Source organism: Arvicanthis niloticus, chromosome 20, assembly GCF_011762505.2.
Source record: "Arvicanthis niloticus isolate mArvNil1 chromosome 20, mArvNil1.pat.X, whole genome shotgun sequence".
NCBI classification, from domain to species: domain Eukaryota; kingdom Metazoa; phylum Chordata; class Mammalia; order Rodentia; family Muridae; genus Arvicanthis; species Arvicanthis niloticus.
This window is the reverse complement of record NC_047677.1, coordinates 48,319,269-48,342,636: the sequence shown is the minus strand read 5'-3', so window position 1 is coordinate 48,342,636 and position 23,368 is coordinate 48,319,269. Positions and strand designations below refer to the sequence as shown.

At 48.1% G+C, this 23,368-nt stretch overlaps 1 protein-coding gene across 1 annotated transcript; it reads left to right on the top strand.

The window, feature by feature from the left end:
* Window positions 1–11,252: 11,252 nt before the first annotated feature.
* Window positions 11,253–15,900, top strand: LOC117724487 (RT1 class I histocompatibility antigen, AA alpha chain-like). The gene is given in 7 exon segments (XM_076916601.1): window positions 11,253–11,392; window positions 11,596–11,865; window positions 12,034–12,309; window positions 14,022–14,297; window positions 14,425–14,541; window positions 14,721–14,753; window positions 15,133–15,900. Coding segments are annotated over 7 exon segments (1,041 nt in total). The 5' UTR covers window positions 11,253–11,328; the 3' UTR covers window positions 15,138–15,900.
* The last annotated feature ends 7,468 nt before the right edge of the window (window positions 15,901–23,368 follow it).

Below are 23,368 nucleotides of genomic sequence, written 5' to 3'. Positions count from 1 at the left end.
TGAGGGATCATCTCTATGTTAACTGATGTGGAGGCCATCTCAACTGAGGGGTCATCTCTATGTTAACTGATGTGGAGGCCATCTCCACTGAGGGATCATCTCTATGTTAACTGATGTGGAGGCCATCTCAACTGAGGGATCATCTCTATGTTAACTGATGTGGAGGCCATCTTAACTGAGGGGTCATCTCTATGTTAACTGATGTGGAGGCCATCTCAACTGAGGGGTCATCTCTATGTTAACTGATGTGGAGGCCATCTTAACTGAGGGGTCATCTCTATGTTAACTGATGTGGAGGCCATCTTAACTGAGGGGTCATCTCTATGTTAACTGATGTGGAGGCCCATCTTCACGGTGGTAGGACCATTCCTTGGCAGGGGATCCTGGACGGTACAAAGTGGAGAAGTGAGATGATTGTGGGCATTTGTTCTTTGCCTCCTGACTGCACATGTGATGTGACCAGCTGCTTCAGGCATTGGCCACTTTGACTCTGAGAACCACAGTGGCCTTGCACTGTGAACCAGAATAAGCTCGCCCTGCCCCCCTTTACATTGTATTTGTGGGGAAAGAAACTAAGATGTTTTGTCTAAAAGAGAGGAGGGCAAGGTGGTCTTTGCCACAGTGCAGCTCTCAGGGGCCTTGGTGGTCATCATGCTAGTCATGGGTCACCTAAGCAGAGCCTGCAGAAACCATGGGGTTATTCCTTCTGTTGAGGAACCAAATGCGTGTGTGGCAGTGAGTGACCAGGAGTTAGAGTCAGGTGTTGGGGGCCGACTTTTAGCAGAAAGCGGCTATCAGCTTTGCAGCCATCTTGAGCCATATACCCTGACATGAGACTTGAATTACAATAGCCTACAACAGCTGAGAACACTCCGATAATCTTGGTTTAGATACCTTGAGATTAAAGGTGTGTGAGATTAAAGGTGTGTGACTTAATAGTATGACTTAGAAGTATAGAGATCAGAGTTAGAGACAAGACCTAAGGGCATGATTAAAGGTGTAACTTAGAGGCGTGGCTTAGAAGTAAGACATATAAAATGCAGAGACAGACAGTAGCATTCAGACATTTGGGAGACACAGCAGAGAGAAGACATTAGGGAGACGATAGAAGACAGAACCAGAGATCAGAGAATATAGATGGAGATCAGAGACTATAGAGGGATCGTCAGAGACGAATCTCAGACATTAGGTAGAATCTGCCCTCACCCTCGCTCTTGCTGAACCCCCAACCTGAAGACCGGAGTGGCAGCTTGGGCCGGGATACAGTGGCCGCCCAAACGTGGGTCGGCCCGGGCCTCAATATTTTGCTCAGGCCGAGACATTTATTTTGGCCGCCACAACTTGGGGCTAGTGCAGTCCCCAACAGTCAGGGAGGTCAGATCTAGTACAGACCAGGCTTTGACTTCTCCATGTCACTTTGGAATGGTCATTATATGTCCAAGGGTAACATCTTCTTCCCTAGATTACTGGACCAATGGAGCAGCAGAAGAAACAGAAAGGGAAAACACACTTTTCAGCTTAAATGAGCAAATAATTGGTTCCTGAGCAGTGTTCCCCCCTCCAACCCTCCACCCCATCCTCTTTTTGAGGAATGTAACACTTCTTTAGATTTGTGTTGTGAATGAATCAGATTTTCTGGGATTTTTCCCAACAAGGTCATTTTAAAGAGATAACTGTCTCCATATCTCCATGGCAACCACTTTAATCAAGTCCTAATCTATTTACCACTCTAGAGGCAACAAAACCTGAGAGAACGGAGCTTTAAAATGAGGTGGACTGAAGTCTCCTGCAACAGCCAACGTTATTCAGAGCATCAGACACTTTATACTCTGAGGGTTAAGAAGAGTCACACGAGTAAAGTGTCCAACCACATGGATAAGCTGCATGCAGCAAAAACGTGTTTTTCCGTAGAGGCATATAAGCAAATAACAATAGCCAGCTGTAATGCATAATCTGAAGTAAACTCACTCCTATCCTCTATGCCTGGGTTGGGCTTCAAAAACACTCCAAGAACAATTCCATGCTTTAAGGAAATAGAATTTGTTTTCTTGCAGTTTTCTCACAAGCACTCAGACAGGACCCCATTCTCTGACCATGTTTGGACACTAGTTCTCTTTAATCATGGTTTGTTTGTTTGTTTGTTTGTTTGTTTGTTTGTTTTTGACAGGGTTTCTCTGTGTAGCCCTGGCTGTCCTGGAACTCGCTCTGTAGACCAAGCTGGCCTCGAACTCAGAAATCCGCCTGCCTCTGCCTCCCAAGTGCTGGGATTAAAGGCGTGCGCCACCACTGCCTACCGACACTAGTTCTCTACTGACCCACCCAACGACTTTGCTCAGAAGTGAGTTGCACACCAGCATCTACACCTAGCAATCCCATTGCCAGTGCCCTTCCAGCCTGCCTCACCTTGCCCTGGACTTTCTAAAACCCTGCTGTGCTCCACTAGGATTGGAGCCCAGAGGGCAGCACCTCCAACTGTTCTAGAGGCTTCTAAGTGGAAAGAAGAGCAGAGAAGGTGTCCCAGGAAAGGGGTGGGGGTGGGGCAGGGGCAGAGATGGAAGAAGGTAAGAGTGTGGTGGAGAAAGAGAAGAGAAAGGGGGGCTGAGGAAGGCTCACTACAGTAGGCATGGAGCTCCATCCTGCAATCCTAGCACTCCAGAGGTGGGTGCAGGAGGATCAAGCTCAAGGTCATCCTTGGCCACACACTGAGTTCCAGGTACATGAAACCCTGTGTCAAAAAGAAAATTCTCAGTATTATAAACAAAAACAAAACACAAATACCTTATGAAGAAGCATGGTAGGTGGGGTTTGCCCACTTTTTCTCCACTTACATCAAAGATGTAGTTTGGCTAAGAAAGTGTTTCTGCCAGAGATGGTGGCTCAGACTTTTAATCCCAGTACTCTGGAGGCAGAGGCAAGCAGATCTCTGTTAGCTGAGGCCAGCCTAGTCTACAGAGTGAATTCCAGTCAGAGATACATAGTGAAAACCCTGTATCAACCAAAAAGAAACAGTTACCACACCCAGCACTCTTGGTCCAGGAATCCATGCTTCTCTAGAAGAACCTTCTGCAGGTTTGGAGGCTGGCCCTGGGCAAACTCGCCCAGCAATACCCTCCACCTGGCCTGGCACTGAGGAGGGAGCTGCTGCTTTCACCCTGGAAAGGAGTTGGTTCCCTTAGGGAAGTCACTGGCTTAAGCAACAGTTGCCACATAGGGCCTGAGTCCTTGTGTCAACTTGCCCCACAGTTAACTCTTTGAAGCCTGGCAACATTTCCCCATGATTCATTAGAGGGTGATGATTGACAGATCTAAAGAGGATTCAACACTTTTAGAGGACAGAGGCGATGGACAGGTCACTCCAGGTTCACCCATGTGTTCTCTTTCCACAGAGTCTCATGGGAAGCCCTGGCCAGCTTGTGCCACACAAAAACCAAATCTCTCACTTCAAGGGAGAATAGGAGATAGTTTATTATAGAGGCAAATTTGAATGACTACTGATTTAGGTCACCCCCAAATTCCCTCTTCCAAAACAGAAACAGTTTTATGAAGTTTTCACAGGAGCAGATCAAAGATAGCCATAAATCAAGACACTTTTCAAATACATTGACAGGAACATGAGAGATGGTTATAGCAAAATGGTGGAGAACCTCCCACAGGCCTCAGATGCTATTTGGTGACATTCTTAGCTTTTGGGTTAGTGGACGCTAATGGTCTACTAAGTTAATAGATTCCAAAGGTCTTTTTAAAAATTCTATTAGTCATTAATGTTAGTTCCCTGTAAAATAAATTAATATTAATATAGATGTAATTAGTGAATTAATCTGGCAGCTGTATCTATTTAACCTTTGCTAGTCCCCAATAACCACACAGAGAGACCAAGATTTATTTCAAGCTGTCCCTCAAAAACTGAGCAGTTACATAATCTATAATTATAACCCCTGTGCTAATCTGAGTCCCCCAGCCCAATTCCATGATACTTACATATTATTATTGATGTGGATCTTTGGGCTTCAGACGTTTCTTCTTGTGGTGTCTTCTCAGACCCCCTCGTCCTTGTGCCCACCTCAATTTCATCCCCACCCCCACCCCTGTCTCCTTCCTCAGGTTGACAGAAGTCCTGCCTTTCTCTCTGCCCAGCCATTGCATGATCAGCATGTATTGACAAGGCAGAGAATAAGTGGTAAGAATTGTTTACACAAACCTGAGACAGCAGATTCTTGGTAGAAACATTACAATGCCATGTCCAGAGTGAAACATGAATATGAGGTCAAAGAAATCAGCATTTGAATAACACAAGGGTAAACTCTACAAAAAGATACTAAAACATTATGCCTACATTTCCCATTTTTTGTTTGTTAAAATGGTCTTTTTTGTTGTTGTTGTTCTAGGACAGCCAGGACTATACTCTGTGTAGCCCTGGCTGTCCTAGAACTCACTCTGAAGACCAGGCTGGCCTCGAATTCAGAAATCCACCTGCTTCTGCCTCCCAAGTGCTGGGATTAAAGGCGTGCGCCACCACTGCCCGGCTAAAATGCTCTTTTTTCATAATAGTATACCATATACAATAGTAACAATTATGAAGATTATCAGTCATGGCTTACTTTACAATGTCTAGTCCATAAGTATTTGACAATTTGGAGAAAGTATTCTATTATCTATCCTACGCTGGTGAGTTGGAGGTTTGGATCTAAATCATTTTTTATTCTCACTTGTATTTCCATCCTAAAAACATCTTAGACCTAAAAATATCTACTTAAATTCTAAACAAGTTAACCATAACTGTGAGACAGTCTTCAACCACATCAGTGACCTGAGAAGGAATAAGTATTATCTGAGTAAGTAGAAGTGTAGACAAGCAATATCCAAAACTATAGAAATGACAGAGAAGCAGGCTGTGTAGACAAGCAATATCCAAAAACTATAGAAATGACAGAGAAGCAGGCTGTGTAGACAAGCAATATCCAAAAACTATAGAAATGACAGAGAAGCAGGCTGTCTAGACAGTCACCCAGAATTGTCTCTGTACTGTTGCAGCATCCATCTTTAGCCTTCTGATCCAGTGTATCTGACAGACCCTTGGTTAAGCAGGAATTATGAAGGACTTGCTCACCCTGTCTTGGCAGAGCTCGGCAGTTGACTTCCTTGCATCCATGTGTCCTTTCTGCACAGCAGTTTGTCTGTAGATGAGGTTAGGGCATTTTCCCCAGTGTCTAGCTTGCCATAATTGAAGCAACTCCATGTGGAGGTTATTCAATGCTCATCATCATCTGTGAAGTGGGATGGGGTACTGTCAGGAGCAGACCCGTCCCATTGTCAAAAAACAATTTTTAATAATGAAACAATGTTAAATGCCATTGTAGATCTCTGAGGGTTTTGAAGAACATCTATCTATCTATCATCTATCTATCTATCTGTCATATTGCTGAATTGTCAAACATTATTTGTAGCTATTTACTATCTGAATAACTTTGAAAACACCTTGCTGAGATTAACTATACTAGTATCTAACATGACCATGACTTTGACTGTCTGAATATTAACTTGTATTTCTTATCCAGTGTTGCAGTAAATCTTTTGCCCATAGGGAGTCCAGAGAATAACGACACAAGTCACTAAGTATCAAATGAATGCTGTAGGCCTAGATTGGGCAGATTTACCATTAAACTACACTATTCCCGGGCTATGAGAGCTCTTAACAACTTGCGGTTTCCTAGGTCAAGGTCTTCTTCGTCTTCTCTCTCTCCACCAACTGCCCTCTAGCTTCGACCAACTGCCAACTCCGCCACTTCCCTCTCTCCTCCCCGGCTCTCCTCGTCTTCTCCTCTTTTCCTGCCTCTGGCTCCTCCCACTCCTCTTCTACTGCCCAATCACTGGCTGTAGCCTTTATTTAACAAATTTGATTGGACAGAAGGTTTACAAGATTCACTCCTCCTTTGCAGCCCCTCCCAGGAGTGGAGTTACCATGACAACAAGAGGCTAGGGCTATCCACTACAATCCAGTCCTAACAGTTTATAATAGCAGCTTTCAAAAGGACCAGAACTTTACATGGTATCTTTAAGTATTTGAATAATGCAAGGGTAAACTTTACACAGAACATACAAAAACATGCCTACAGCTCCCACCCAGAGTTGGAGAAAAAAAATGGTTCTTCGCAGGTCTCATGCTAGCCCCAAGATGAGAGGAGTAGCCTCTGGATTTGCAAAATTCCCACCCCTCCACATCACTGCAGTTCTAATCAGTCTTTGCAGACACAGCTTCTTTGTAGGAATTCTTATGATGCCTGGAACTCTGTGTAGACCAGGCTAGCCTCAAGCTCATAGGCATACACCTGTCTGTGCCTCCCAAGTGTGTGATTAAATAGATTAAAGGTCACCATGAGAAACAAACCTGATTCATTCCCTGCTGAAACCCATTCAAGGTTGTCACACTGACTTGAGTTGAGGCCATGACCTTAACCTGCTCCCCAAAGCCCTGTGGGTGGTGGCCCCACCTGCTTACTCCCCAATTGACTGCATGGCCTCCAATGCCAGCCCTGCCTGCTCCCACCTGCACACAGCCTTGGGGTTTTCTGAGCCCTGACCTGAAAGCTCCTGCCTCTGGGTCTCCCCTAGTTAGCTCCATGTTACACTCAGACCTCAGCTTCTTCAGGGAAGGTCTGAAATCTTCCTTCTAGGAATCTCCTCTTCAGGAGCCTCACGTCAAGGCATAGCTTCCACGCACGAGGCACTGGCAGAGTCAGGCCTCTGCACATGTAGGTGACTATTTGGTGGTGTCTGTCCCTGGAGGACATAGATCCCTGAAGGTCATGGCCGTGGATGTAGGCCCTCAGCTCTGCCTTCCCCTGAGCCCAGCAGTGGATTCTCCACAAACATTGTTTGCATAAGTGTGTGCGTGCCAGGGTCTGGGGCAGGAGGATCTAGATGTTCCAGGATTTCAGATGGGATGGACAGGTCAAAGGTCACCCTTTGACCTCCATGACTCTTAGAAATGCGATGGTTTTCCAAAAGCATAGAGTGTACACTTCCCCTCTGTGTCCTGAGGTGACAGTTTTATGTTATGGGACATTCTCAACAGCTTCAACCGATCATCAAGAAACATGTTCCTCCATTCTGTTTGTGCTGCTAGAGCCAGGGGAGCCAGGGGAGCCAGGGGAGCCAGGGGAGCCGGGGAGCCGGGGGAGCGGGGGGGGGGAGCCGGGGGAGCTGGGGGAGCAGGGGAAGCTGACTTTTTAGACTGGTGAGGGCAGTGAGGGGCTGCACTCATCAGAGGGCAGGAGGGCAGGTTAGGGAGGGACAAGGCCAGACTCAATGGAGACAGAAGGTCCAGAGGCAGTGTCGGGAGGCAGTAGGTGGGAGGGCAGGAAGATACAGCTCATGTGTTTGCTGTTAAAGGACATTGGTGGAGAACAGGCTGTGTTTCACACAGTTTCTGTGATGGATGCTATGAAACACACGGCTGCTCGGCTTCCTGCTTCTCTGAGGTGTGAGGTGTGGTGGGAGAGTCAAGCCTCAAGCTCCTGTGGCTGGAGCTGTCTGCTGCCACACTTTCCATTCTCCTAGGGAACAGGCAGGAGGATGGCAAGTTCAAAGCCTGTCTGAGCTACAGAGTGAATCCAAGGCCAGTCTGTGCAAATCAGTGAGACTTCATCTCAAAGTAAGAATTAGTGTATTACTCTGTGTGTGTGTGTGTGTCTGTGTCTGTGTTGGCGATGGAGATTACTCAGGTTTGATCCTAGTGCCTTGAGCCCACCAGTGTGGAGAGATGGCTCCACAGCGAAGACCACTTTCTACTCTTACAGAGGGCCCTACAGTTCTGAGGGATCCAGCGCCCTCTTCTGGCCTCTGTCAGCAACACATTATGCTCTCCGGCAAAACAGACAAGACCCTGTTTTTTTATTTTTTCTTCTTCTCTCAAGTACAGCAAACGGAAGTAAATGAAAATGAAATCAGAGTTCAGAACATGGACGGGATGGAGAGACAGCTCAGAGGTTAAGCACCCCGGCTGTCCTTCCACAGGATCTGGGTTCAATTCACAGCCCCCTTGTAGAGGCTCACAACTCTAGTTCCGGGGAACTTAACTCCCTGTCCTGGACTCTACAGGTACTGCATGCATATATGCACACACATACATGCAGACACAACATTCATACATATGGAATAATAAACTAAGAATGTTAAAAGCACCTGTAATTATGCAGAGTATATAATCCTGGAGAGAGACAAAAGCTGTTAGTAATTTATGCACATATGTCATTCTTTATTATTTCATAGTATGGTATTTTCTGAAGAGTAGCTACCTCAGCTGTATGACAGTGTCTGAGTATAATCCTAGAAACCCAGAGGCTGAGGCAGAAAAATCACAAGTCCCAGACAAGCTGTTGCCACATAGTGAGTACCAGGTTAGACTGAAGCATAGAGAGAACCTACCTCACAAATCACAAGTACACACATAAATGTGCTATAAACATGTGCTGTGTTATACCAGAACACACTCACACACCCATGCTACTGTGCCTCCTGATGGACATACGACATACACTACACACAGATTCTATACATCACATAACCACACGTGTAACACAGGACATAACATGTAGGTTCATGTAAGTACACTGTATGTTCACATAATGGTTTCTGGAACATATCCAGATGTTAAGTGATGAATGAGCACATGTGGAGGTGCCACAGGCTGTGTGATAGGTAATCTTCATTGTCAGCTGGAAAGGATTTAGAGTCTTTGTGGAAACAGCTCTGGGCACATCTAGAATGCATTTCCTGAAAGGTTTAACTGAGAGAAGACCCACTCTGGATGTGTGTGGCACCATCCACAGCAAGGGTCTTGTACAGAACAAGAAGGAGAAAGCAGACTGAGCACTAATATCCCCAGACAGTAGACTCAACGGAACAAGCCACCTCCAGCTCCTGCACTGAGCCTGCCCAACGCGGTGGACTGTATCCCTTCAAACCATAAGCCAGGATACACCCTTCCTTCCTAAGGTGTCTCTTGTCGCATATTAAGTCACAGTGATGGGGAAAGTAACTATATTGGTTACTTTCTGTTGCTCTGATAAAACATCATGTCCAAGGCAATGTACAGAAGGTTTATCTGGGGACTAGGGCCCCAAAGAGTTAAGAGTCCATCAACATCATGACAGCAAACACCAGGCATGACAGCAGGCCTGGCTACAAGCTCACACCTCCAACAATTGCCCCAGTGACATACTTCCTCCAGCAAGGCCACACCTCCTGAGCTTCCCCAAACAGCAACAACTGGGAACTAAGTATTCAAATGACCAAGAATATGGGGGTCATCTTATTCAAAGGACCATAGTAACTAACACAGACAGTGACACCCAAACTCTCAGTGCAAACATGGGATCTTCCAGGCAGCAGCTGACTGACACTGCCACAGGTGGGACCTGGGCCAGAAGGCTTTGTTCTCCAGAGTCACTCAAGGCAATGCTGGTACCTATCAGGCCAGGAAACAGCTTTTCTAATGTCATGGTGGCCAGCTCTCCTGTGTGGCAAGTGCAGGAATGAAGGGAACCTTGGAAAGATCAAACCCACTGAACCCTGCGAGGATCAGAGATTGCTCAAGGGGTAAATGCACTTGCCACCAAGTGTGGCTACCTGAGTTTGATCAATGGAAGCTACATTGTTAAAATTTATTTCAAGGCTGGCCTGGTCTACACAGTAAGTTGTATGATAGCCAGAGCTCTGAAGAGACACCTTGTCTCGAAAAACAGAATTAAAAAAGAAAAGAAACTGAGAAGATCCTCTCTGTGCAGCTGCCTAAGGCCAGCAACATCCTTGGGTTAGTCAGGATGAAACCTAAGAGCTTCAAGTTCCCATGGAAACTTCTCACAGCACCTAATAAGAGTGGTTCCCAGAAACAGGTTATGCTGAATCCTGGTGAGGCTGCTGGGCGGCTGTGGAGACCTGCATGGGAAGGTGACTGGAGTTCACACCTGTGGTCACTCACATTTGTCACTCTGTGTGATGAGTGACTTTCCTCAGGAGTCCCCGCCCATCTCTGCTCTTTTTTTTTTTTTTCACTTCAGTTCTGTGGGTGTGTTTTGAAGACATCCACAAAATCAAGAAATGTACAAATTTAATCTTTCCCCACACTACTGATCAGGGATAAAACCTCACATCACCAGTGTGTACTCTCTGGCATGAGAATCGTCTTTCTTCCAGTGTCCACACTGCACAAGCCTGAGGATGATCACATCCGGTGTCCCCCACACCTGTGACATTCATGTCCCTCACCTCATCAGCTCATAGTGTGAGTGAAGGTCAGACAGAGAGAGGGTCAGAGATCACATAACTTCTACCACACTGTCATCATTATTCTGTATTGTATTTGATGACAGTTGCTCTCTTACTGTGATTGGGTCACTAAAACAACTGTACCATGCAAGTGCAGACACAGGGCAAGTGCAGTGTAGACAGGGATCAGGGCCCTGCTATCTGTGGTCTTCATGGGGGTCTCTTCCCTCTGGACAAGGGGGCCTCCTGTGCTGAGACAATGACCCAGGTCCACACAGACAAACTCAGGACACAGACTAAAGATCCTTGTTTTTTTTGTTGTTGTTGTTTTTTTTTTTTTGTTTTTTTTTTTTTAAATACCGACCTGGAGCCAGAGACTCTTCATCTAGGAAATAACACAAGGAATCTGTGTCTAAGCACAGGGCTGAGAAAATAGATCCTGAGGAAAGAGGCAAAGTCTCTTCTTTACAGATGAGAGTCCTACACTCTAGTTTTAAAGTGTGAGCCTCCCATTGCAGGTGAACACAGAGTCTGATCTCTGTGGGGTCTGTGTAGAGCTTGCAGGCCAGCACCTCTGCTTTAAGGAGAAGCATCTCTCCACTGTATCCCCAACCACTTGTACTGACATTGTATTCCCGGAAGTGGCTTTTCTTCTAGAAGACTCCAGGGTCTGACTTCTGAAGAGAAGGAAGAGGAAGGGTGGAGGAGAGGACACAGAAAGTCTGGCCTGCGGGTCTCTCCTGGTGTCCAGACAGCTCCTGGGTCGGAACTTGGAGACACCATGACAAACAGCGCTCTGTCCGCAGCACAGGGTTCAAAGTCTTAGTCTCCAGGCGGTGAGGTCAGGGGTGGGGACGCCCAGGGCTGGGGATTCCCCATCTCCCCAGTTTCACTTCTGCTCCTGAGTCAGGTCCTTCCGCCCGGACACTGATGACGCGCTGTCAGGTCTCACCCCCATTGGATGACGCGATCCCGGAGGAACCAATCAGCGTCGCCGCGGGCACTGGTTATAAAGTCCACGCAGGCGCGGGACTCAGACGCCCCGGATCCCAGACGGGGACGATGGCGCCGCGCACGCTGCTCCTGCTGCTGGCGGCCGCCCTGGCCCCGACCCAGACCCGCGCGGGTGAGTGCGGGGTCGGGAGGGAAACGGGCTCTGCGGGGAGGGGCGGGGGCGGCACCGGTGAAGCCGCGTCCCCGCGTCGCCCACCGGACCCTCCGCCCCTTCTCCACCCGCGTCCCGAGCCCCGCGCCCTGCTCCCCTCTCGGCCCGCGCACCCGCCCGGAGTCCCGGGAGGAGGTCGGGGTCTCACCGCGCGCCGCCCCCAGGCTCACACTCGCTGCGGTATTTCGAGACCGCCGTGTCCCGGCCCGGCCTCGGGGAGCCCCGGTTCATTATCGTCGGCTACGTGGACGACACGGAGTTCGTGCGCTTCGACAGCGACGCGGAGAATCCGAGGATGGAGCCGCGCGCGCGGTGGATGGAGCAGGAGGGGCCGGAGTATTGGGAGGAGCAGACACAGACCGCCAAGAGACAGGAGCAGTGGAACCGAGATAGCCTGAGGAACATTCTCCGCTACTACAACCAGAGCGAGGGCGGTGAGTGACCCCGGGTCGGAGGTCACGACCCCTCCACGTCCCGACACAGGGGCCGGAGACGTTCGGGTCCCAAGTACGGGGTTCGTGGGTAGAACCGACCCGGGACCGGTTTCCCTTTCAGTTTGGAGAAGTCCGCGGGTGGGCGGGGCTGACCGCGGGGTCCCACAGGTTCTCACACGTTCCAGCGCATGTATGGCTGTGACGTGGGGTAGGACGGGAGCCTCCTCCGCGGGTATGAGCAGCTCGCCTACGACGGCCGCGATTACATCGCCCTGAATGAAGACCTGAAAACGTGGACGGCGGCGGACATGGCGGCGCAGATCACCCGACGCAAGTGGGAGCAGGGTGGTGTTGCAGAGAGACGCAGGGCCTACCTGGAGGGCACGTGCGTGGAGTCGCTCCTCAGATACCTGGAGCTCGGGAAGGAGACGCTGCTGCGCACAGGTGCAGGGCCGCGGGCAGCTCCTCCCTCTGCCCTCGGGCTGGGGCTCAGTCCTGGGGAAGAAGAAACCCTCAGCTGGGGTGATGCCCCTGTCTCAGAGGGGACAGAGTGTCCCTGGGTCTCCTGATCCTCATCACAGTGACTGCACTGACTCTCCCAGGGCTCAGCCTTCTCCCTGCACAGTTCCCAGTCTGTCTCAGGAGGGAAGGAGAGAGTTTCCTGACAGAACAGCAGCTTCTCCCTGCTGTCAGCCATGGCCTCTCCCAGGCCAGGTTCTCTGCCCACACCCACTGTCGGTGGACACTGACTCCTGTCATGCTGAGTGTGTCAGCCCTTACACCTCAGGACCGGAAGTCTACACCTCAGGACCGGAAGTCTCCTTTACCTGATGGGAGACATGGACTCCCCTACACTAGGCTGGTTCCCCCAGTTTCTAGAACTTTCCATATGAACACATTCTCACAGATCCCTCTCTGTCTGTAGAGTTTTCGTCTCTTTGACAACACAATTCTAGCTATTTCTACAGTGGTGAATGGTCACAGGAGCCTTTATGGGGTAACCTGGAGGGGGAATCTCTTTTCTTTTTCTTGTTTCTTGGCTCCTCTTCCTCCTTTTTTTTTTTTTTTTTTTTTTTTTTGTGTTTGTTTGTTTGTTTTGTTTTGAGACAGGGTTTCTCTGTGTAGCCCTGGCTGTCCTGGAACTCACTCTGTAGACCAGGCTGGCCTCGAACTCAGAAATCCGCCAGACTCTGCCTCCTAAGTGCTGGGATTAAAGGCGTGCACCACCACTGCCTGGCTTCTTCTTTTTAAGGCATTATTTTACTTCCAGTCAGTTTTTGTCTACACTGGAGTGATCCTGTTTCTCCAGGCCCTTGTATTTCATTTGTATCAGTTTCCACAGACTGGATGATTACACAACTTAATTCAGGGTTCCCGCTAAAGGAGAGGTTCTTGTGATCTTAGACTGTTTCCTGTCAGAACTAAACATCCAGAAGCCTCCTGCTCTTCCTCTGCCCCCACAAGTTACAGTGCTCCCCCTAGTGGATCAGGAACTGGACTCTCTGAGAGATAGGGTCTTCTGCAATCCAGGGCTGGAGTGAGAGGGAAGATCCACACACCCTGTGAGCCTGCTGTGTTCCAGTGAGTGCTGCACTGGGTCCACAGCACACTCCAGGGATCCTGTGTAACACACCTGTACCTCTCACCCCAGAGGCAGGGGCTGGAGTTATTTTCTCTGGCTGAGTGTCAGAGGTTCACCACATTTCTGCTACACACTGTGTGATGGCTGTTCATGTGGACTGACAGTTATGCTGGTCAGCAAGATGACCACAGAGGTTGAGTCTCAGGGCGGGCTCCCTTCCAGGAGCACATGACCCTAGTTTCTAAGTTTGATATGGACTCAAACACATATATAAATTATATATTTTCCATTCAATCTTCCATTCTGTGACTTCCTATCTCACGCTCTAGAACATCACATAAGAATGACCATGCTGACCCACTGGCTCATGTGGATTTCTTCTTAGCCTCTGAGTCCCCCAGGGTCATGTGCAGTTAGTTCTGTGCTGAGGGAACCAGCTCTACCTGCTGGTCACTAGTGTGATGACAGTTGACATGTCAGACACATAGTTCAGTGTCATCATTGGTTTAGCTGAGTCTTGTGTAGATTTCAGTTTGTCTTCTTAATTGTGGGATTTCATGAATCTTCCACACAGATCCCCCAAAGGTACATGTGATCCAACACCCCAGATCTGAAGGCGATGTCACCCTGAAGTGCTGGGCCCTGGGCTTCTACCCTGCTGACATCACCCTGTCCTGGCAGTTGAATGGGGAGGACCTGACCCAGGATATGGGGCTTGTGGAAACCAGGCCTTCAGGGGATGGAACCTTCCAGAAGTGGGCATCTGTGGTGGTGCCTCTTGGGAAGGAGCAGAGTTACACATGCTATGTGGAACATGAGGGGCTGCCTGAGCCCCTCACCCGGAGATGGGGTAAGGAGGGTGTGGGTGCAGAGCTGGGGTCAGGGAAAGCTGGAGCCTTCTGCAGACCCTGAGCTGGTCAGGGCTGAGAGCTGGGGTCATGACCCTCACCTTCATTTCCTGTGCCTGTCCTTCCCAGAGCCTCCTCCATCCTCTGACTCTAACATGGAGATCATTGCTGTTCTGGTTGTCCTTGGAGCTGTGGCCATCATTGGAGCTGTGGTGGCTTTTGTGATGAAGAGGAGGAGAAACACAGGTAGGAAAGGGCAGGGTTTGAGTTTTCTCTTAGCCTCCTTTAGAAGTGTGCTCTGCTCATTAATGGGAAACAGGGCCACACCCCACTTTGCTGCTGTCTCCAACTGGGTCTGCTGTCAGTTCTGGGAACTTCCTAGTGTCAAGATCTGCCTTGAACTCTCACAGCTTTTCTTCTCACAGGTGGAAAAGGAGGAGACTATGTTCCAGCTCCAGGTTAGTGTGGGGGACAGAATTATCCCTGAGGCCATTGGAGTGAAGCTGGGGATGATGGGAGCTCTGGGAATCCATAATAGCTCCTCCAGAGAAATCTTCTGTAGGTGTCATTTTTACCTTGATATAAATACACACACACATACAAACACACACACACACACACAAATATATATACATTTGTTTTGTTTTACCCTAGGCAGGGACAGCTCCCAGAGCTCTGATATGTCTCTTCCAGATTGTAAAGGTGACACTCTGGGGCCTAATTGGGGAGGGGCAATGTGGACATGATTGGGTTTCAGGGACTCCCAGAATCCCCTGTGAGTTGTGGGTTGTTGGAATGTTGTCTTCACAGTGATGGTTCATGACTCTCATTCTCTAGCCTGAAGACAGCAGCTGGAGTGGACTGAGTGACAGACAGTGTGTTCAGGTCTCTCCTGTGACATCCAGAGCCCTCAATTCTCTTTAGAAAACAGTGTCTGATGTTCCCTGTGATCCTATGGGCTCAATGTGAAGAACTGTGGAGCCCAGCCTGCCCCTGCACACCAGGACCCTGTCCCTGCACTGCCTGTGTTCCCTTCCACAGCCAACCTTCCTGATCCAGCCAAACACTGGGAGACATCTGCTTCCTGTCAGCTCCATGTTGTTAGGAGCCGCGTGACCGTGACAGCATTCGCCATTACAAGATGGTGCGGGCATCCTGTCCTCCCACTAGTAAACAACTAACTACGCAGGTGCAAAAGGCAAAAAGCTCGCCAAAGTCAGTGCCCATCCTGGGGCGTATTATGGGTAATGAGTGAACAGCCAATCAGAAGTGAACACGCCACTCTAGGGTACATATAGCAGTGCCTTTTCCGGGCTTGGGGTCTTTTCCGCTTCTGCTGATACAAGAATAAAGCCTCGCTGTAGTAACCACCCGAACACTGCCTCACGTGTCTCTTTCGAGGGCAAAGGGGACTCAAAAAGGGGCGCAGAACACCATGCTGCCCTGAGCTGCAGCTCCTCACTTCCACACTGAGAATAAGAATCTGAATGTGAACTTGATTGTTCACATCTTGACCTGAGGGTTGGCTGCTAGTTAATTTCATGAATTGAGAATACTTAAGAGATTTTTGAAGAAATAAATTGGCAGATGGAGAACCTTCCAGAATCTGTGTCACTATGCTGTGTCTATCTCTTGGGACAGGATGAGGTGCCCAGGTGTGCTCAGTCCATTGTTGTCTTTGATGGGGTCACTCCTGGGCTGTGTCACCTCCGGTCTCTGCTCTCTCCATCACTATGAAGCACATGCTGAGAGTCTGTGCTCACAAGGACACAGGGATGAGAGATGAACAGACAGATCACATCCTATATCTGAGACCCTGATTCCTGTTTCCAGGATTATGAGTCACTAGGTCTAAAGAGACCCCAGTGGGGATCCTTCAATGTCCTGGGTACACAAGATATGTCATTACATTTTCTCCCATCCTTTTGTTTTAGCTACTAATGATGCAGTCTTGAAGCTGCCCTGGGCGCTCCCTGTAGCCATGCTACTGTTGTGGTTTCTGCTTCTCCTTCTTTCCAGGGTTCCCAGGTATAGGATGTGATTTTCTGTTGAACTCTCAGGAGCAAATCCACAGCTGAGATTATTGGCTTAGATTTTCAAAACCTATTTTTAATAGGGGATCTTAGATGCTTAACCTCCCTTCTAGCCCACCACCCACAGGAAGTAGTGAAAAAGAAAGGTTATTAGAATAGTGTTCTCAGGATATCAGCAGTTCAGTTCAGTTCACAAGATTCAGCAAAGGCAGCTTGATCCATAAGAAGCCAGGAGGCTCAGCTGTTTGCTGTTTAGAAGTAGTGCCTTGGGGTGATTTCAATCTCCAACTGACAGGATACCAGCAGTCCAGGTCAGTAGTGTCTGGATAGCAAACAGGAATCATCAGCTGGGGCACAGCCCAGCAGGAACTGTCAGGCCTCCATCAAATCGGCATGAGTCAGCAAGAATGACCAGGACCAGCAGGGACACCAGGAGAAGTTCTCTGCCGTGACTCTCTCAGCAAAGCGAAGATCAGTGAAGATGAAGACAGGAAACCAAGGTAGCATTGCAAAGCCAGCTATGCAAGCGGGCCATCACTGTCCACTGTGTCCTATTATACTCCCTCCAAACATCACATGTCCTCACATAAGTCTTGCCTCAATAAAACACCACACAAGTTTGTCTGAGCAAAACTCCACTTGAGTCTGTATCAGCTGACATATCCAGAAACTTCCACTTCACTCTGCCAATCAGCCCAAGTCTGCAGAAGCAGCAAGAAACAGCCAGAACATCACCAGAAGAGTTTTGGTGCATTTCTCTCTATGGAGTCAGGAGAAACAATGACCAATAAACAATGGTAAGGTTTACCAATACCATGCAGCCTCGTCTACTGTCTGCTGGGTTTTATTTATATTCCTTCTAAACACCATGTGTCCTTTCATGTGTCTGCTTTAGCAAAACAGTTTTTTTCACCTGTGTCTGCTTATAAAACATCATTTGCCATAACTGACTTTCTGAAGGAACCAGAAGTTTCCACTTCCAGAACAAGGATGCTTCTCTCTCCTGTAACTTGCGTACTGCCCCCCTGAACCCTTTATACTCCTGACCATCTTATCTTTTAGCAGCTTGTGTTCTGGAGTTAACTCCCTGTAATCTCTTCATCTCCGTTCCCAGCTTGGTGGACCTGTGGCTTGCAGCCCTGACATGGGCATGCAGGATGCGGTATTCAGCATAGTCTGCCTTAAAGTCCTGTTCATAAGCCTGTTGTTGCTCTGCATTGTGGATGGCTCTGTATTGCAGGAGACAAAAGTCCTGTTCATAGGCCTGTAACCATTTAAATTAACTAATATCTCTAGCACTAAAGATACTGGAGCATAATCTGAGGTAAAATCTGCCAGCTCAGCAAGGAAACATTATTTTTTTAAACTTATATGAGATATCTTTTTTTTTTTTACAAGCTTGATTCTACAACTAAGCTGTCCGCTCTCTGAAATCTCTTTCTATCTGTGTCATTCTATCACGCTAGTCTGCATTTCTCTTGAGCTCCTCTAAACCCAAGAGGGCTCCTTAGCTCTCTTTCCTAGATTTCTGTTTCATCTGGATCCTGCCAGATGCTTCTCTGTTGTTCCTGCAAGCCCAAAGAGGAAATCCCCATCACTTACCTGGTGATCCTTCCAGAGAGGCTCTTTCAAGTGGATGGATATATATATATATATATATATATATATATATATATATATATATATATATATAGAGAGAGAGAGAGAGAGAGAGAGAGAGAGAGAGAGAGAGAGAGAGAGAGAGCGCTGTCAATGAATCACATCACTGTCATGAGATTTTCTTGCTCAGGAATTGCTAGCTTTTTTTTTCACCCTTTTCCCTGGCATCGGGCTCATGGGTTAGCATGGGAAGTCCTTCTCAGATGCAGCTGGCTTTTGCTGAGCTGCTATTTCTGTGAGGCTGCTGCGGACAGGAGGGGACTGGAGAGGTGATGCCACTGTGGACAGCTCCTGAGTGTTTCACCAAGACTGCAGACTGAAGCAGGACAGAAAGTGTTGCCACCATGGACAGTTCCTGTGATGCCCGCAGGCTGAGGAGATGTAGTGGAGCCACCATTCATAACAGGAGCCTTCATTTTGGACAGCTTCTGTGGGACATTTTACTGAGGTGGCCTGTAGGCTGGAACAGGAAGGAAGGGCCTGTGGCCACTTTGACAGATTTAGTGTTAGGGACTACAATAAGCCAGAATAAACCCTTTCTCCCTCAACTGTGTCTTGTCAGATATTAAGCCACAGTGATGGAAAAGGGAACTGTGTTGGTTACTTTTCTGTTGCTGTGATAAAACATCATGTCCAAGGAAACTTACAGAAGGCTTATCTGGGGACTAGGGCCCCAAAGAGTTTAGAGTCCATCAACATCATGACAGCAAACACCAGGCATGGCAGCAGGAACAGCTGAGAGCTCACACCTCCAACCATGCCTCCCAGTGACATACTTCCTCCAGCAAGGCCACACCTCCTGAGCTTCCCCAAACAGCACCAACTGGTAACTAAGTATTCAAATGACCAAGAATATGGGGGTCATATTATTCAAAGGACCACAGTAACTAACACAGACAGTGACACCCAAGCTCTCAGTGCAAATATGGGATCTTCCAGGTGTAGTGCCAGGGAAATGTTAGGGATTCCTTCAAAACTAGACAGGAGCCGATCTGATGTAATCACTGTAGGGCTTTTTATTTGAGCTAGCTCAGGCCAGCGCACCATGCCTTGCAGTTCTGTTTTGGTGATGAGGAGCCCTGAATATCTATCAGGGCAAGACTTTATGGTAAGCAGCAAGTGAGGGGTGAGTGTCCATGCATCTAATTGGGAAGTTACTGTGGCTTTAACATAATTGGCTGGTGCTGGGAGTCATATCATAAAGTTAATTTCTGCATCCCTCTGCATTGGTGGTCGCTAGACAGGGTTGTAACCTGGGGGTGCAGGTTTGTTGGGGGTATAACCTGGAGATGCAGGTCCTGCTGGGGGCTAGCCTAGAGACTGGAGCTAGGCTCTGATTTTGTTGGGAGGTAACTTGGAAACTAATGCTAGGTACCAGCCTGTTAGTTTGCCTGAGTTCAAGTTCTCTAAAATGTAGTCTGAATTTAAAAGATTTGGCCTCTCACAGGTGGCAGCTGGCTGACACTGCCACAGGTGGGACCTGGGCAAGAAGACTTCCTTCTCCAGAGTCACCCAAGGCAATGCTAGTACCTATCTGCCCAGGAAACACGTTTTCTAATATCATGGTGGGCACTTCTTGTATGTGCCAAGTCCAGGGATGAAGGAAGTTTCCAAAGGAAATATTCAAACCCAATGGACTCCAAGGGGCCATCGAGATGGCTCAGAGTGTAAAAGTTTTTGCCACCAAGCTTGGCTCCCTGAGTTTGGTCTATGGAAGCCACACGGTGGATGGAGAGACCTGACTCCTGTAAGTTATCCTCTGAGATTCACATGGGAATCATGACATGCACATCCCTACACATAATTATTAAATCAGTGGAAATAAAAATGAAAAAAGAAATCATGATTGTTTTATGTTGAGGGACATGTAAACACATATGTATAAGAACATGTATATATAAGGACATGTATGTATAAAGAAACATATGTATAAGTCGTGTCCAGTTTGCCTCCAGAGTTTCCAGTGGGCAAATTTTCCTGTGTCCAAAATCTACATTGTGTTGAGAAGCTGCCAAGAGGATTGAAGGACAACCCATGGAAGGATAATCACAGAAATTTTAAAGTATTTTACGTGTTATGTATTTACTCTTGCTATATGTGTATGGTGTGCAAATGAGGGCACTCTTCAGCTGAGGTGTGTGTGCTGGGAGAGGAAGAGTCAGAAGAAAACTTTGGTGAGCCAGTTCTTGTCGAGCCCCACTCGTCCAGCAAGGAAGAACAACCGGATCCTTCTCAACAGCCTTTATTGCAGAAGCGCTTCATCATTCTTGCAGGGGACCCCGAGTGCCCAGGGCGAGCTGCTTATATACCCTCAGCCCTGGGCAGGGAAAGCACGTGGAGGTGCTCGATTGGTCAGAATTGCAGTGCCTCATTAGCATACCCCAATTGCATACCCCGATCGGGAGGGGGTGATTGGTCAGGATTGTGGTGCCTCATTAGCATACCCCGCTCGGGAGGGGGTGATCGCATGCACAGTGCACTTGTTTACCAATATGTTGTACCAGAAGCCGGCACCATCTTGACCAGCTGAGTCGGGTCTGTGGCCTAGAAGTTCTATCTTTTCATGTGGGTTCTGGGGACTGAACTCAGGTGCTCAGACTTGGTGGCAAGCACCTCTACTTGAGTCACCTCACCATCCAGGCCTGGGTGCCACCACCCTGTTTTTGGAGTTGTTGAGAAATCGAACCTGGGGTCTGTGGTGTACAAGGTGGGCACTCTATTTATTAACTGAGCCACATTCCCAATGTTTGAAATCAGCAGACAAGAGCTTCCTGTTATTTCCAAGGACTGTACTAAATGAAGCTTTGAGATAAAGATGGAATTAGAGACTATCTGTTAAAAACAGACAAGGGTGCTGTACAAGAAGCACATTGGCAACACAGCCCCCTGATCTAAGGACATAAATCTAGGAGAACCAGGCCTGAGGAGGAAGCTTTTGGTTTCTTTAGAGACTCAGTTGTGTTCTGTGATGTTTTTCTGAATACTGTCTTATGTGAGGATGTTTTTTGCTGAAGCAGACACGTGGTGTTTTTCTGGAAGCTGCCTGGAAAGGGGCATGTGATGTTCTGATAGAGCTTGAGAGGTGTCCTCTTGGGAGAACATGTGATGTTTGGAAAGGGTGTAAATATAATATAGCAGACCATGGATGATGCTGTGGCATTGGTTAGCCTTGCCTTCTTTGCTGATCATTTGTCATAACTTTGTAGAGAGAAATGAACAACTTCTGTTGGTGTTCCAGCAGCTTCCTCCTGCTTCTGTAGACTGAGGCCAATTGGTAGAACCTCAGAGTCTCTTCTGGACTGAACTGCCATTGCTGACTCGTGTGAACTCAACTGCTGATATCCTGACAACACAGACTGGACTCACCCCAAGGAACTATTTCTAAACAGGTCCACACCCTCCTTTACCCTGTTAACCTTTCCTTTCTACTACCTCAGGTGAGTAGTGAGCTAGAAGAGAGGTTGAAACATTTGAGTAAGCTTATTAGAGTAGGTTTTGGACAATATAAGCCTACACAGGGCATCTGGAACGTTCCATGTGTGGGTTATGTTACCAATGCTGCATTGGTGCTGGGGGACATCAGGTGTTTGGGTAGACAGAGCACTGTGAGGACAGATTGGGAAGCTCCTTCTCTTGGACTCTGTGACCCTGAGGCACCAGGGCTTCTCCTATTCAAACCTTCTCTGCAGGGTAGTTAGGTGGCTCAGGCCTGAGTGAGGCCCTGTGGCTGCAGAGAAAAGAATCACAGAGAGCCAAGGCATAAAAATAAAGATGGCGTCACTTCTGAGTAAAATTATGGAGCTGGAGAGATTGTTCAGAGGTGAAGAATGCTACTGCTGTTCCAGAGGACCTGGGTTCAGTTCCCAGCTCTCACCCACTTGTAACTCCAGTCTCAGAGGGGATAGGGCTCCCTCTTATGGCCGCTTGGGGGACTCCATGCATATGGTGCACAGACATATATGGAGGCAAAAGACGCATATACATAAAAATATTTTTAAAAAGAACAAAAAAGAAATGGAGAGAAAATAGAGTTCTGTGAAGATCTCAGAACAGTATTGGGGGTCACTACACCACGTAGGAACACCTCCAAACCCTAGTGCAGGACTCTAGGGTCCCCTGCACTAGATGCACACACTGGTCTTAGGGATTCAGCAAGGTAAGGGAGAAATCTACACAACTCCACCTACAGTGGCCCCTGATGCTGCTGGTCTATGAAGCCTGTGTGTTCGTTCATTTATGCTGTTTGTGTTGTTGTGGCTTCTTGTAGTTCAGGTTGACACTGAATCCTTTTTTTTTTTTTTTTTCCTTAAAAAGATTTTTTTAGGTAATGCTAACAGTTATTTATTAGCTAATGTTCTGCCTGCAAATGTGCCTGTTCGCCAGAAGAGGGCGCCAGATATCCCTTAGCAGGTTGTGAGCAACCACGTGATTTCTGAGAATTCAACTCGGGACCTGTGGAAGAGCAGTTAATGCTCTCAAGCTCAGAGTCATCTCTCCAGTCCCGACCTTGAATCTTGAATTCTTGATCCTCCTGCCTCATCTCAGAATGCCAAGTGCCCGTATCACACGTTTTGTGTGTGCGTGTGCGTGTGTGTGTGGCTGAGTAACAATCTGGGGGAGGAGCCGGAGGTGTAATCTCACTCAGAAGTTGTGTTTCAGACCGAAGATCATAAGGACCCGTGAAAACCGCAAATCAGAAGGTTTGGGGCTGAAGGGAAAATCTCTGGCTGCTTCAGTATGAAGAGGCAGAGGCGATGACAACTCCCTGCCTTCCTGAGCATTCAAAGCTCACAGCTGCTTACGTGATCAGGACCTGGACCGGCTCCTACTCCTGTGTCCTGCCGCCCCCTGACGGCCGTGAGCGGCAACGCAGCTCCCAAGGGTCCTGGGGACAGACTAGGTTATGTCAAATGTCCCTCCAGACTGCAGACTAAAGAGTCCAGGAACTAACTGGACTTCTTCGAGTCGACTTCTCCAGCCCCGAAGCTGTCCAGGTCACACTGAAGAAGGGCCACACTGAGGAACCAGGTATCCCCTGCACAGCCCCCACATCAGAGCATTAGTTTTTCTTTTGTGGTTGCTGTTGCCTGGGATTTATCCCAGAGCTTCCTACCTGTAGACCGTGTCTTAACTACACACCAGCTGAGTTTAATAAGGCCCATCTAAAAAAAGAAAGGGTCCCGGGTTTCTTTGGGAATACCTTTAATCCCAGCCCTCAGGAGGGCGGATCTCTGCATTCTTCAACCACATAGCAAGTTCCAGAACACCCAGGACTAAAGACTGTGATCCCCAGGACTGACATCTAGAAGGGGGTGGTGGAGTAGGTGGGACAGTTGTAACAAGTGAGAAAGGAGCATGGATCCCCAGGGCCGGGTCGGGGT